The 15084-nt window shown below is 39.3% G+C and overlaps 1 protein-coding gene across 1 annotated transcript; it reads right to left on the reverse strand.

Moving 5' to 3' along the window:
* Window positions 1-4609: 4609 nt before the first annotated feature.
* LOC121528853 (G-protein coupled receptor 26-like) lies at window positions 4610-14852 on the reverse strand. Its single transcript, XM_041816484.1, has 3 exons — window positions 14185-14852; window positions 11835-11948; window positions 4610-4838 (listed from the first exon to the last, which is right to left on the reverse strand). The coding sequence occupies exons 1-3, from the start codon at window positions 14850-14852 to the stop codon at window positions 4610-4612; spliced, it is 1011 nt and encodes a 336-aa protein (XP_041672418.1).
* Window positions 14853-15084: the final 232 nt, after the last annotated feature.

Genomic DNA, 15084 nt, shown 5'->3' on the forward strand with positions numbered 1-15084 from the left:
GGAAAACAAATAAGCATACAGAGCAAAATCAAATAGATGTTATGGCCTCAAGCAGAGACAGCATTTGTACTGTGAGAAAACTGTTGTCACATCGTAACAGTAAGTCCCAGAGGAAATGCTCTGACATGTAGGCTGTGAGCAGTGCAAAATGCGGATGGACACTCATAGATAGCATTAATGCTAGCTAGAAAGTGGCTGAGGCTAACATTACTGTTTGGTAGTCTTATATGCTACAATAAGGCTAATACATTAATTTCTCTCTGGAAGTACTCAGTTAATGTTTTGTCATGTAGTTATCTTGGAAAACCAGTCAAATTGTTACCGTTTTTATGACCCATAACCTACACAGCTCAAATGTTTCCCTCCCTGAGAATGATGTAGCAGGAAAATGGCGGCTGTGTAAATATGTAAAAAGGAGAGTTTGTACAGAAATACAGAGCCAGATCTACATGACTATGTATAAGAACCAAAATGAGTAAGGCAATGGTTGATTCGGTGTAAAGTGTTGAGGATATCTGTATGTTATGGTGAATAAACCTTTGAATCACTGTTAAATTACAAAAGAATTAAGGCATTGGTTAGCTTGGAGTGTCATACAGTATTATGCAATGCATCATATGTCCAAGACAACCATTTATCTACTGACCCTTAAGGTTAAGAACACAAAATAAAAAAAACAATATCATTCAATAAATATATTCATATGTTTCTTCTCTGATGTTTTCAGAAAATGAACTGCGGCTACTAACATTTGGCTCACTGGGTGTCATTGATCATTTTGGCACAACAGTACCTCACTGTTGGCTCTTTGTATGCACAGTCTGAATGCATCATATATCAAAATCCAGCAAAAATATAAACTTAAAAGAGTCAACTGCAAACCAGATGTCCATAAAGTGAAATGTTGCGATGTTTGTTATTCTGTGAAGTCTCATGCAAGGCGTTCTCTCTATAGTATGTCAACTTTACAACAAGTGGAGCCCAATCTAAAGCCCTCTGATACAGAGCTGCCTGTCTTCTGATACAGAAAAGAGGACATAATAGGTACAACATGTAGTGGGTATAACACTTTGTCAATCAAGAGGGCTCTTGGGCTTAGGCTTCAGGAAATGCCTGGAAACTTCAGCACTAAACAAGCAGCGGGGATTAATAACTATACATAACATGAGGGTAAAAAGGTTGTATTGCAATCTTTTCAAAGCTACCCTTTTCATTAAATCAAGTATAAACTGGTTGCTAAGTATCTACCTTTAAAGCACTTCAAATACCACTGTGATTTTCATGGATATATTTAACTGTGAAGAAGCACATTTAATGATACAAATAAACTCAGGAAACAAAATTATAAATATGGAAAGTTCTGATTTATAGTCTTGATAGATCTGTAACTAATCTATGCTATAATTAACACTGTTTAATATATATGTTTAATACAAAAGTGAAACTCAGATACTACTAATAAAATAAAATATATACTTCTTTACTGATGACACCCTTCCTTAATCTTTATAACTTATAGCTGCTTGTAAGAGCTTTCTAATTGTTGCTTTCAGTGCCATTGAAGTTAATCCAAGTCAGTGACTGACCAGCCTTTGAAAGCAATGAGCTGAATAGTTTTACGCTGTAAACACAGGTTGGGGCAGTGATGGACTGGTCACCTGGAATTAGTGAGGCAGTCTGGCAAAAGACCATAGACCTCAGATGCCCCCTTTTGCAGACCGCAACTATGAGACGCCACAACTCTCAGAACACGTGCAGTAATTTGCCGGTACAGTTTTCCAGTTTTAGAACGGATATGCATGCTAAAACTTTCAAAATAACAACTGGATACAACTTTTCATTAGGGGTCAGGATTAAGTATACCAAAACTTACAAATCCTGCCCTGCAAAACCTTAACACCAAACATTCAATAAAGGGCCCAGATGGCCTAGTGGTCTGGTCGCGCCCCATGTACACGGGCAGCCCAGGTTCAAGATTGGCCTTACTGCATGTCATTCCTCACTCTCTCATCCCTGTTTCTAGCTCTATCCACTGTCCTGCCTCTATAATAACAAGGCGTTACAGGTTTAAGAAAGCTGAGAAAACAGTGCTTACAGGAATAAAGTTCGTCTTCCATGAAAACAATTTAACCTTGCTGTTAGCTTATGTAGCTCACATTAGCTATGTGAGCTACGTAGCTAAGTTATCTACATAGTTTATGTCAGTTTTTTTTTTTTAGCTATAACCTGCTATAGGACAATGATGAAATTTCACATATTTACAGTGGCCCATAAAGCAGATGTGTTGATTAATGTGCACTGTCCCAATCAAATAATTGAAATTAAATTAGATGTAGCTACATTAGCATCAGCTACATTTGCTAAAGCTCTGTTGCTCAAGCTAGCTTAGTTGGATTGGCTTATGCATTAATGTTGACTATGTAAGTAGCGTAGCTATGTTAGCTTTAGCTAAAACTAATGACGAAAAAGAGAGCCACCCTTCGCATATTTGTTAAATGGACCCATTCAAAATTGAATCCCAGATTAGACCTTTAATTTTTTTTTCTGTTTGATTTATTACATGTTTCTTAATCTGTAATGTTTGAAATGTATATGAATAAAGTTGAATTTAAAAAAAAAATCTAAAAATAGAAAAAAAAAATGTACCAGCAAATTAAGGCACTGACAGTGATGGCATCCGAGATCTACAGTCTGCAGCCGGACCTCTTTCAGACTTATGGTAAATGCCAGAAGAGCCATCCAACAATGGGCTATTTCGACATTATAACACTAATAAAAATGCAAATAATTCTTTTTTTAATGTCTTCTTTGAAAAAGTCATTGTTGAAGCTTAAAATGTTTGAGATCAGTTAAAGATTGTGTTCTAATTATGGCTTTTAAATAACTAAAATTTTGAACTAAAATTTATCTCAGAGTTTTTTTAGTTAACTGCAATTAAACTCCTCTTGAAATTCCACTATTTGCATTTAAACCTTGTTTGACTCTTTTGTTTTGTACCATCTTAAACTAAGGGTAACTGACTTGCTGTTTGGATACAGATCTATTTTTATTTTGAAAGAAAAAAAGGAAATTCAGACTTATCAAAGATAATGACATGAACTTAACCACACAAAAAGGAACTTGTTATGGATTGAAAAGGAGAAAAGTGAACAGATAAAAGGTAAATGTTCATAACACAAGGTGCAGACAACTTTTGACTTGTCAGCTGACACTGATGTCTGAGTTTTTTAAGCTGAAATGACTGAGAAATTTAGGAGCAGTGGTGGACTTATTTTGTATCCCTTTTGCTGAAGGGAGATGCAGTGGTTGAACCAAAGTGTGCAGAAAGAGACAATAAAGAATGTGCTTGATCAAGATGACAAATATTAATTCTCTAAGAATAGATCTCAATTGACAGTGATTAATGCCCTGAAAAAACAGTTTTTTTCTGCATGACATCACAGAATGAAAATTTAAACTATAACCACCTAATTTAATGAAATAATGTATGTAGCCTTCCATTCATATTAATCAACTGTAATACAGTTGGACAAATATTAGCTGGGACATCTGAGCTTCTTTATCTTTATCAAAATAAACAGATTGCTTCTCCTACCAGAGCTGCTTTTGTTCTGAGAATTATTTGTATCCTTGCATGGATGCTCATTGCTGTTAAATATCCCATGATGTCATCACTTTTCATGTGATCACTCTGCCAAGCAAAGAAAAACAAAGACATCATGTACCATCACTGTCCATCTTGCTCAAATATGTGTGAAAGCATGAAGCATACTCTACCGACTCCTCTCTGTGAGTACAGAGGGGAAAGTACAGTCAATCATGCTCCACTTGAATAAACAACCTGAGGGGCACACAGTCAGTCATGACAGCAGAGGCAGCCTGTTTGAAGGCCAATTTTATCCATTAATACTCAGCTCTGATGGCTCTGGAAAAAGTCCTTCAAAATCAGAGCTGAAAGCGCGAATAATGACATCGCGTTTAGGCATATAAAACAAACATCTTAATCTCTCTTTCCCTTCGACGGCTTTCACACACCAGGATATTGACTACAACCTCAAAATGTGTTTGATTAGAAGTGTGCGTCCTCCCATCATGTCAGGTTATGATGATGTTTTGGTTAGGCTAGTTTTAAGTGCTACTTTACCTAAAAAAGCCATACATCCACCTCCTATCCATTTTGAAATATACCATGAAAGAAGATGGCAGTAATGTCAGAACAAACATTGAGCGATTTCTCTAAAATCAGATTATAAGCTAGTGTAGTTCAAATAATGATTCTTGGAACTGGCCATTCTCCTTGGTCGAGCACATTTGTCTCTCCAGGTGGAAGTGAAATCTGCTGTTGCTTATTGTCCTCAGAATAAGTTCACTGCACTGATCTGCTGTTCTGGGTGCTCAGAGTGCAAGCACAGTAGTATTACTGAGCACGCTTTGCCCTTGTCTGTAGTGACTTTTTGTTTTTTGGGCATGTCAGACAAAATTCAAGCAGACGTGGACAGGAGCGACCAATATTTTGCTCTCTTCTTCACCGACGATAAATCAGCTTCATATTTCACTGACTGTTCCCAGGTCAACCCTCAGACTGTATCCCATCATCCCCTGCTTCCTGTCAGTCCGCCGTGGGTATGCTGTTGCCTTGGTTCTCTTGTCTGCGCCCGGACGCGTTCAAGGAGCTTCGCTTCAGCAGCCTGTTGATGATGTCGGTGCACGTCTTCTTATACTGGTGTCGGAGCAGGGAGTACACAAAGGGGTCACAGGCTGCTTTGCTGTAAGTTAAGCACTTGGAGACAATTCCCCAGTGGGGGTTGATAGGCACCGCTGGAAATAACTCCACGATCCTGCAGGCAAGCAGAAAGAGAGGAGAGAGAGAGAGAGTGGTGGAGAAGAGAGTCAGTACTCTGGAAAAGACATGCATGCTTTAAGCCTATTATGCAGAGATAGCAGTACAGCTTGTAAGACATTGTGTCAGGGGGAGGGTGCTTCTTTATTGCTGTTTGAGTATGTAAAGTAATGATATTTATAACAGTAAAAACAAGTATTTTAGCAGTGACAACTTATTTTTTCTAATCCCAGCCCCATCTCTATTTGGTGCATATTTTGCATCTCCTTCCCAAGCTTTCTCAAGCTGTCCTATCTAAAATGAGGCAAAAAAGCACAAAAGGTCATCTTTACAGTGCATTTAAAAAGTGTTCACCCCCTTGGATGTTTTACCCTTTTTACTGATTTGAAGTCATGGTCAATATTATTTGGCTTTTAGGACAAAAAAAGGACAAAGAACCCCTCTTTATGGTCAACGTGAAACACATTTCTCCTTCAAGTCAGTATGAAGTAGATGCACCGTCAGCTGCAATCACAGCACTGAGTCTGTGTGGATTGGTCTCAATCAGGCTTGCACATCTGGACACTGCAATTCTACTCCATTCTTCTTTGCAAAACTGTTCAAGCTCTGTCAGGTTGCACAAGGCGTGAACAACCTTTTTCAAGTCCAGCCACTAATTCTCTAATGGACTGAGGTCTGGTGTTTGACTCAGCCAATCGCAGAACATTCACCTTCTGTGAAGCTTTCGCCGTATGCTTCAGGTCATTGTCTTGCTAGGAAATAAATCTACTCCCGATTTCATATACTTTGCCAAATTTATTTTACCCTCTACCTTTACAAGCCTTCCTGTGATTCTTAGTGGGGATGGTGTGTTTGTAGTGATTTGCTGTGTTTTGTGTCTGCCAAACATAGCCTCTTGTCTAATGGCCAAAATCTTTCTTCCACTTGACCATGGAGTCTCCCACATGCATTTGGTGAACTCTAGTTGAGATGTTTTGAATTTTCTTTAACACTAGCTTTCTCTTTCCCACCGTCCCATAAAGACTGACTGGTGAAGAACCCAGGCAACAGTTGTCCCACCTCAGCTGCTGAAGCTTGTAACTCCTTCAGAGTAGTCATAGGTGTCTTGGTAGCCTCTCTTGCTAGTCTCCATCTTGCACAGTCACTGAATTTGAGAGGACGGCCTGATCCAGGTAGATTTACACATGTGCCATATTCCCTCCATTTCTTGATGATGGATTTAACTGAACTCTAGGGGATGTTCAGGGCCTTGGAAATATTTTTGTGTCCATCCACCTGACTTATACTTTTCAATAACATTTTCTTTGAGTTCCTTGGAGTGTTCTTTGTCTTCATGGTGTAATGGTAGGCAGGAATACTGATTAACCAGTGACCTCTGCTGAATTAGGTCAGTCACTTTAGAAGGGGGTAATTATTTATGCAGTCAATTAGTTATCATTGCACTTATTTATCTAACTGACATCATTTTGTAGAAATCAGTATTCACTCTGATGTGAAAAAAAGGTAAAATATATCATGGCCCATGATTGACTTGTAAAATCAATTAGAGGGGAAAACATCCAAAGGGGGTGAATACTTTTTTACAGGCACTATTAAACAAGACTGCCAGAGTAAAGGTAAGGCAGCTATTAAGAGTCATTTTTTGATGCAAGAGTAATTTTCATCGCATTTGTGTGGTGGTCAAGCACAAAAAAAAAGATTAAAGAAATAAAAGTAATTTAAAAAAACTTTACCAAATATAAATAACAAAAAATAATTATGTAAAATGAAAAATTCAAAAATTATTCTTAAAGACGTTAAAACAACAACATTACATAAAGCAAGCCAATAAAATGGGCTTTAAGAAATGCTCTAGAGGTTGTCACTGATTCTTCATGCCTGATCTCCTCAAGCAGAATGTTCAAGAGCCTCGGCAGGAGCCTAATCTTCAGGTTGAAGCTTTTACTTTGAAACAACCTCTGCAGGGTGCAACAGAATCCAGGACAGTCTGACAGGTGTGATAAAAAAGGAAACCAGCTCCCCTCTTAAATTTCAGATAACACTCAGTTAAGCAGAAGCAGATAAATATATGAAGCAAAGAAAACACTGCAGACAGAATTATCACAAGCAGAGAAAATTCTGTATAATCTAGCTCCAACTAGTGGTTCTAAACTGGTGAGTCGGGACCCAAAAGTGGGTCACTGAGCTGTTTCCAGTGGACACTGATACTCTAATGACATCACCTTCAACCTTCAAATGCAAGGATATAACGGTTTAAAAATTTCAACAGATGACATCGTCTTTAAAGGCAAAAACCAGTGGGTTTTTGAAGCTGAGGATGTTGGGGGCTTTTCTTACCATTGTTGTCAAGTAGTACGCCATAGTTGGCAACTTTTGGAAAAGTGGGTGTACTGGGGAGTAAATTTCACTCATTTTCACAAGATTTGACCTTATTTAGCTTCTTTTCTTGGAATAAAAAGCTGGGGTTTGTTTTCCAAGAAATGAGGTAATTCCTTGAGAGACTGCCAGTTTGTGTTCAATCTTGAGATAGTGAAGGAAAAACAAAGTGTATGCATGCCCTTCTTTGACTAAATGCCTTTCATTTGTTTTGTCCTGTTTCTTTATACAATCATATTTCGTTCTCTCTAAGGTACAAACTCACATTTAAGTTCAAGGAGACCGACTGCAATAAAAACTGCAAATGTACTTGTTCTTAAAAACATCATTTTTAATCTAAATGTGTGTTTTTCATTTGGATGCCTGAATGAAAGATTAAGACCTAAAAACCAAGCATCCCTTACTGCACTGGGGCTCTGGGTTCCTGTTCGCCCCAATATGACACCTATGTACTCAACAGCCTAGAGTTTTATATAATCTTAGCTGCATTTTTTCTAGATTTGCGTGTTTTTGACTTTGCATTGCTATTTAATTTATTCAGGCCTGAGCAGCAACGTCAGCATGAAGAACCTACTGAAACTGAAGGAATTATTACTCTTCTGTCAAAAAAAGGCTGATTTTGGTCTTAACATGTCTAAAAAGTCAACATAATTTGCAGACATATCAGTCTTTTTGACTTGATACGTATATTGGTGGTTTCAGGCATTTTGCGTCAAAAACATGGCTCCACGGCACCCCCAGAGGCCTTTTTGGATAATCTCTCTCACTTGTTGGCTACATACATAAACATCAGCTCACATTTGTATCATATCAAGATTAACAACTAATTTACTTTCTTTTAAAAACGGGGGGTAAAGGTCAAATTTTGGGTGGTTGGGGCCAATTCATAGGTGTCACATCATAGGAATCTACTCAAAGGGATTTCATCTGATTGATTCCAGAGTATGTTGTCCTCATTCTAGACAAGATAAACATCTTAAGTTTTACAAAGCTAAAGTTTTCACTATACAGTGGGGCCACAATTCTGTGCCAAAGCTGTGTAACAAATCTTGGCACTTTGCCCCCAAAATTTAATCCCTTATACCCCAGCAGTGCTTATGTCAATCATCATCAAACTTCACAGATGTGATAACACTTCCAACCTGAACAGATTCATATGTAATGTTTCTTATTTTGTCACAGCTCCTCTGCCGCCAACAGGAAGTGATTTTTCCTGGATTAAAGTTCATCCTCAAAAGTGGTGTGGAGCAACCCAACAACCTGCTAATCAAAACCTCAAAGGCCTGCCTCTAACCCTTCTACCATTGTGATGCAGTGAACACCATAAAGCAGTTTACCCTTGTAGGCCACCATACATGTCTTATGTGCAGTCTGTATTGCTGTCAAAAAGCCATGAGATTAAAAAAAAACAAAAAAAAAAAAAACCAGGCCATTTTAACACTGACTGGAAACAAGCCAGTTAACTTTGATTGCCTTTTAATCCTGCATTAGAGTGAGTTATGAAGAAAATCATAAAGGACACAGGGCAGTGAGAAAAAGTTCTCTCCTGTATATTTGATTTAAAGTGGCTCCTTATGAGCTTTACTCTTTTGCCTTTTGTTAACTTCAAGTAGCAGATCCATACCATGCTCATAAAGGTATCAAATTGGGGTAATTACACTAATTTCACTTAAGTATAGAAATATTTTACCATATGTAGAGTCATAAAAGGAATTTTACAAATTGCTGATCCTCTGCTCCTGCACTCCATATGATTGCTCTGTCCACAGTAAAGCTCTGCTCTGTCAGCACATTAGCACCAGCATTACATGAAGTAGAAGCCATCACTGGCATTTGCCCACACACTCCACATCAGCACGGTGAGCACGAGGTTAAGTCGGCCACACTGCACTACGCAGCAGGGCTTTCACTACACACATGATGACCCCGACAACAAATGAGCCTCGGGGAATCAGTGCAGGAGCTTTTAGCGTAATATATTCACACCGTCATTAGTAAACTGCCATTTGCAGGATGAGAGCATGTACAGTGCCTCTGTGGTTGTTCATTATGGACAGAGTACTGATAACACAACAAATTGTTAGTGCTTATTGTTCAAATGATGAAAATGCTTTGACAATGCCTCCTGTGCTTTAGCCATAAAACTCTGACAAAATAAAATAAGTTGTTGAGTAGTTATAGTTCAAGGAATTGTACTTTTATGACCCAGCCAGTTTGGGGTCTGATATATATATTATTTAATTAAAATAGATATGATATGAATTTAATGTAAAAGTACAAATGGCAATACTTATTTGACAAAAAATGCATATAAAGCAAAATGTGGGGTTCAGGATTAAGATCTATTTTCAAAAAAACGCAGGAAATGTTCATTTTAAAACAATGTAAAAGCATAAAAGCATTTTATACTGTAGTATAATCTCTTAGAAGCAAAATAAAAACACTGGATTTTATTCAGTTCCTCTACAAGAATGTTTTTTTTTTTTCCAGATTCAGGGCTTTTAAGAACACTCAGGCCAAAGCAGATTAAGTTATTTTCTTTAGATTTTAAAGTCTATGTGAGAGGTCTGGCTGCAGACCATCCATCTCTGATGACTCAGATAACCATAGTCTGACTAATCTGGCATGCCAGATGGATTTGTTTCACACATCCATCTGAAAAAACACTCATACACAGCGTTTGGGAAAGGGCAGAGCCTTTGAAAGAAACTCAGAAGGTGATTGGATGAACGTTCTGTCTGTCACATCTTTACGGGCCAATCAGAGCAACAAAACACGTGACATAGCCGCTATCGAGCTGCGCTCCTACCGAGGACTAAACTCCATACAGAACTGCACAATGCAAACCATGGCGACTGTAGACATGTCAGTACACGACTTTTGTTGTTTTTGAAAAGAAAACAACTCAATGCTGTTATTTGTTCTTCTTTTAACGGAGAAAATTCGTCAAGTTCTGATAAAACTGCAGCATCCACAATAATGTCTTCCACCATAACTGCACCTGTCTCTTGTTGCTGCTCGCTTACGTCACGACTCTGCCGTGCCCGAAGGTACTGCCCCTGCGGTTCAGACGGGAGCTTTGCAAGATGGATTTGCCAGTGTGAAACAAAGAAATGGGCGTATCCATCTGCAATGCAAAGTTATAGTCTGACAGTAACAATCATAAAATAACCACATGACAAACATTACAAACTTCAACCTTTCATAAATAAATCAGAAAAAAACCCTCAAAGGTCTAGTCTGGGATTAAATTATGTGTAGAATGGTCTTTGAAGTTGTTTTTATTTGGCTAAAGCTAACATAGCTATGCTTGCTTGTTAATGTCACTTCATAAACCAATGTAGCTAAGTTAGCTTTAGCAATGTGAGCTTTAGCAAATGTAGCTAAAGCTAACGTAGCAACATAGACAACATATCTATGATGCTTACATAGCTGCTTTGTGCTTAGCTTTAGCTACATAGTTATCTTTAGCTGAGTAAGCCTGGAATCTGAGCTTTAGCAAACTTAGCTATAGCAAACTTAGCTACATACATAACGAGATGCGTAGTTTATGTAGCTGCTTTGTAAAGTTAGCTTTAGCTACATTATCTGCGTAGGCCCATTATGTATGTAGCTACAGTATATAACTGACAAAGCTACGCTTGCTGCTTTAGAATGTTTTTATGGAGGACAAACTTTTCTCTCGACTGTTTGGCTTTATTAGATGTTTTGTGATCAAGTTTTTAACTTTTGGTATCCTAACCATTACCGTAACCCCAAACCCTTACCCTAATTAGAAGTTTAATCCAATTTTATTTCAAAAGTCCCCCATGTGTTAGTAGGACTAACAGTTAGACCTGGAGGGGTTCTTGTGTAAAAATCCATGTTTGAAGCACGTATGTGCCTCTGAGCATAATGTAAGGTAAAAGAAGTACCATCCCATCTGTGTGACCACAGACCTGAAAACAGCAAACCCAGAGGGAGTTTAACTTTTACTTTAGAAAGGCATCACTCAACAATAGATTTAGTTATTTATAACAACTGTGAAAAGGGACAAATATCAATATTTTTTTAGGCATAGGCCAATTTGAACAACTTTATTTTTCAAAGTAAGATGAAAACACTTGAAAATGAAATATTTGGTTTTCCATGTTGTCTTTTAAGACCTTTGAAGTCTTGTTAAACTTATTATACTGCTTATTATACATTCTTCTAGTTCTTTCATCCCACTGCATTTTTTAAAACTCCAGAGCCCTTTGTATGATTATTATTACTACAAATAAAATCTTCTCATGTGTCAACTCACACTCAGCCCATGTGCCTTGACAACCTCTGTTTTTCCAGTGATTAATGCGAGCACATTCTACCTGACAAACTGATGCACCCGACGAACTTGAGGAGAAAAGTGCTGGTGCTGCAGCAACAACAGCAGAGGCATATTACTTATCACAAGGTCAGCCAATCTCATCTTCCAACTCCGGCTGGTGTGGAGAGGAAGCCGGGGGGGCGGTGGTAGAGGGAGGTCTCGCAGCAGAGGAGGGGGGTCTACCAGCAAAACAATAGGGCTGGGTGTACGCCGCAGTGTGCCAGCGGTGGCACCCCTCCCTCCTCTGCGTGTAGGTTTATCTCCAACACTCACCTTGTGATCACATAGGGAGCAAAGCAGAGCATGAAGGTGCCGATGAAGGTGCTGATCTTCCTTGTGGCTCTCTGGCGTCGCCTCTTCTGCTCCTCCAGGCAACGCTGGCGTACGCTGAAAACAGAAAGAGCTCAAAGGGTTTCGAACACACAAACACTCAGGAAAAAAAAACATCTCAAAGCTCATAGAAGACGGCAAGAACTGGCTGTACCTCTCTTTTTGTTGTGAGGGAGTTCAGTGCAGCTGAGGTCACACAATAACTTTATCTCAAAGCCTCTCTGGCTTTAAGAAGTTCAATCATAACTTGTGACGCTGTATGTGAACCTGAAGGGACTGTGACTGTGATGTCACAGTGGCTCAAGTGGGATCTTACAGTATCATTTCATATTTTGGGTATTCTTTAAAGAAAAAGTTCTGATATTAGGTCATTAAAATATTTAAATGATCCATTACACATTTTCAGAGGTTTTATTTTTTTGTATGACCACCTTAAACTTACAAAAATAGGTCAAAAATGACACGCCTATGGGATATCATGGAAGCCTTTTAATCTCATTAACTGTGGAAAACAAGAACATACTTGCTTTAGGCCACAAACACAAGTAGTAACCTGAGATTTCAGATAGATTGATTCATATATGCATTGCATGGGATGAATTTCACATTTATCTGGTAAACCTCCCATATAAAGTGTCTGGGAAGGGCAGGACTTTTCCAAAAAATCTCAGAAGGTGATTGGATGAACGTTCTGACCAATCAGCATCATTTGAGGAAAACGAAGAAGAAGCTACAGGTGGGGTTTACTTGTACTGAAGTCAATAGCAATGGCTGCCATGTGTATAGCATGTGACTCAGGTGTAGCTTGAGTATAGTGGCAGTTTTATCAAAACAGAACTACATTTCTTTATCAAACACAGAGCAAAGAACAGCACTGAAAGCTTTTCATGATGCAAAAGATGTTTTCGTTTTTCTCCAAACCTGCTTTGGCATGCGTTTGTTATAGTTATGCACGGGGCTGAGTTGTACTGTGAGCTGGTATAGACAATAGCAAGACGCTCAGATGTAGCTATGGGATAGCAGCAGTTTTATCAGTGCTGGGCCCTATCAAAACAAGAGCAAAGAGCCACACTGAAAGCTTCTCTTAGCTGAGAAGATGTGTCTGCGCTTGTCCCAACCAGCCTCAGCATGGATTTTATCCACCAACAAGTTCCACCATCATAGACTACGACAGCTCTTCTTACTTACCAGAGCAGTGCATGCCTACTACATCATTTTGTGTTGTTGCTCTGATTGGCCCATAATGAATGTGACAGAATGTTCATCCAATTGCCCTCTGAGAATTTTTTGAAAAGTCCTGCCCTTCTGAATTGCTTTGTATGGGAGCTTTCCCAGATGTACATTCCATATATCCAATGCAATGGATATATTGAACAGTCTATCTGGTGTGTCTGGTTAGCAATGCATTCAACATGAGACAAAAAATAAAAGAGGGGAAAAAAAGATGCAAATTAAAACCAATATAGAAAAGAATAGCCTAAAATCTCCTGATCTAATATGATGAAAATAAAAAAAAAAACATTAAAAATTGCTGACAAAAATACATGAACCTCAGAGAAAAGCAGGATATTTATGATGTTTCAAGTATTCCGTGATAGCGTTGCATAGCTGTAGCTTAAGTACATCAGTCAAGGACCCCAGACTGCTTTAAGTAAGCACAGGATGGGGCGTTGTAAAGGAGCCTGAGCAGAGCACTTAAATAAACACTTTTAGCTGGTGCTCTCTACTTCTACATATGTATAAGCATTAGTAATGTCTACCCCTTTGCTTTCACATCCAGAGACTTTTTTTAAAAACAGCATGGAGAAGTTGAGAAAAGGAAGATCAGTGGGTCAAGAGGCTCCTGGCTGAAGACATCACACATTCATAATCATTCATAGTGATCCATGGCTGCATTGAACACACCCAAATGACAATTTACAGGTGGGGATCCTACAGGGCATTTCACATTAACTGGATTAAGATTCCACATCTCCGACTATTGACATCAGCTGTAAATGTCAGAGCAAAGACAGAAAGTGTACAACTCTATCCACACACGTTAAAAAGGCTTCAATATGTGTAGCCTATAATAAGAAACCATGGCACAAATACACTTTCTGATCAGAGGGGTTAGAGGGTACAGTTTGTCCTCTTTTTTCAGGGTGGTTCATTCAAAGTGATTCCACTCTGAATTTTTCAAGTCTTAATTGCTTAAAAATTCAGACTGTAATCTTAAATGCAGAGTAATGGTGCAGCCTGAGTTTTAGATGCTTTAATATAACAGCAGTCATGAGTAAAGGGGTTTTCTTACCTGGGGTGGATATCCACCAGCAGCACCAAAGTTTGCATGGTAATAACGTCTATCCTCTTACAGTGAAACCTTGCCACTTTGAGTACTTTGAGGTAAGTGAAACACAGCACTATAAAAGACAGCAGGAAAGTGAAGGAGTGGAAAAACACGGTGAAGATAACAAACTGGGTCCGGCTGCTCGCCCTCGGGTTGGCGAGGGTGCAGGACGCGTACAGCCGGTGGTATCCCACCCAGGAGAGGCACGCGGCCACCGTGGAGAAAGACACCGAGTGCACCCACGTGTATCCCAGCACAAACGCCGCGTCTTTATGGCGCATTTTGGAGTGGTACCTCAGGGGGAAGACCACCGCGATCCACCTGTCGATGCTCAGAGCTGCCATGCTCAGCATCGAGTTAGTGGACAGAAAGGTCTCCAGGAAACCCACGATCTGACAGAAACCGTCTCCTCCGGGCTGAGCCTGACTAACAAGTCCCACTAGAGTGAGTGGCATGTTGGACACGGTGAGCAACAAGTTACAGAAGGTGAGGTTGAGGTTGAACAGACCTGGGACCTGCTTGCGGATCTCCGGATTGTACAGAAAGCAGATCAGCACCAGGACGTTGGACAGCAACGACACTATGATAATGACAACCACCAACATAGAGAGGATTACCTCTGCAGTGTCCATCCTTCCCCGAAACTCACTTATCCCCACTTTTTCTGAGCATATCCAGTGTTGTTGTTGTTGCGCTGCAAGATGGCATCAATCACCCATAACCGTGTCCAAGCATCCCTAGATCTTTCCAGCGGTGGAGTCCCCCTCTTTCTCTCCTCTACATTGTCTCTGTACTCGATACTAGAATGATCAGAAGCATATGAAGTAGATTTGGGGATTCTTCAAAAAGATTTCCCCCTTTCCT

Source organism: Cheilinus undulatus, linkage group 20 (genome assembly GCF_018320785.1).
Source record: "Cheilinus undulatus linkage group 20, ASM1832078v1, whole genome shotgun sequence".
Lineage (NCBI taxonomy): Eukaryota > Metazoa > Chordata > Actinopteri > Labriformes > Labridae > Cheilinus > Cheilinus undulatus.